Source organism: Teleopsis dalmanni, chromosome 1 (assembly GCF_002237135.1).
Source record: "Teleopsis dalmanni isolate 2A chromosome 1, ASM223713v2, whole genome shotgun sequence".
Taxonomy (NCBI): domain Eukaryota; kingdom Metazoa; phylum Arthropoda; class Insecta; order Diptera; family Diopsidae; genus Teleopsis; species Teleopsis dalmanni.
In genome coordinates this window covers 54,859,052-54,859,999 of record NC_051846.1, presented here as the reverse complement: position 1 = coordinate 54,859,999, position 948 = coordinate 54,859,052, and the positions used below count along the sequence as shown (strand labels likewise).

General features: G+C 43.5%; 1 protein-coding gene across 1 annotated transcript; it reads right to left on the bottom strand.

The window, feature by feature from the left end:
• Positions 1-261: 261 nt before the first annotated feature.
• LOC119681554 lies at positions 262-948 on the bottom strand. The gene has a single exon (XM_038094789.1). It carries the CDS (start codon positions 946-948, stop codon positions 262-264), a length of 687 nt encoding a protein of 228 aa, XP_037950717.1.

Here is a 948-nt window from a genome sequence, read left to right as displayed (position 1 = left end):
GGTGATTTACCTTCGCCACTAGGAACTCCCACAGGAACTGTCTGCGCAACCCCAAATTGACTTGCATTAATTTCGTACCATACGTACTAATTTTCGCCCCGTTTGCTGCGTATAAATAATATTGCGTGGCTTTATTTTCAGGCTGCATTCTCTTTGACGAAATTGAAACTTCCGCCCCCGTGTCTATTAGATAATTTATAGCTGTTTTTTTATCCTTGAAGAACAGACGGCATGCTTTACCCTTTGCCATTTCACTCGCCGTCAGACGTGAAGTGGTGTTGAGTTTCCCGCTGAGTTTTGTGACGGTTTGTACTGGCACGGCTGAACACATTTAGTGGACCTCTCCTTGAACCGCCGATGATAAAAACATATATTATCTCTTTTAGCACTTGATGATCGCCCTTTTCCGTGATCTCCGTCATTGCTTCTTTCTCTTTTGCCCAACTGAATGATCAAATTATTTACCATGACTTTTAACTCGTCAATTTCTTTCTTCATCTCATTCGGTTCATTCCATTGCACTACACAAACCGTTTCTGTTTCCTGTGCCTCAAATACCTTATCAGCCACCTTGGCCCACTCTGCAGAATCACCTTCGACTGCAGCTACGATTGTTCTAACTCCCACTGGCAGTCGCTGTAACCACAATGACTTCAGTACGTCATCAGCCATTGAACTGCCAGCCATTTCCTTCATTTTCTTCAGCAATTGCGTTGGTTTCATGTCGCCTAGCTCCAATTCTGTCAACAACTTACGCAGTCTTTTGTGCTCCGATTCTGTGAATTCATTTATCAACTGTTTCTTCAACGTCTCATATTTCAACACCTTCGGTGGATCCCGAATCACATCAGCTATGCACTCCAGATATTTCGGCTCTAAACCTACTACTACATGGTCGAACTTTGTATCATCTCTCGTTATTTCCGCATTCCTGAACTGCGCCTCCAT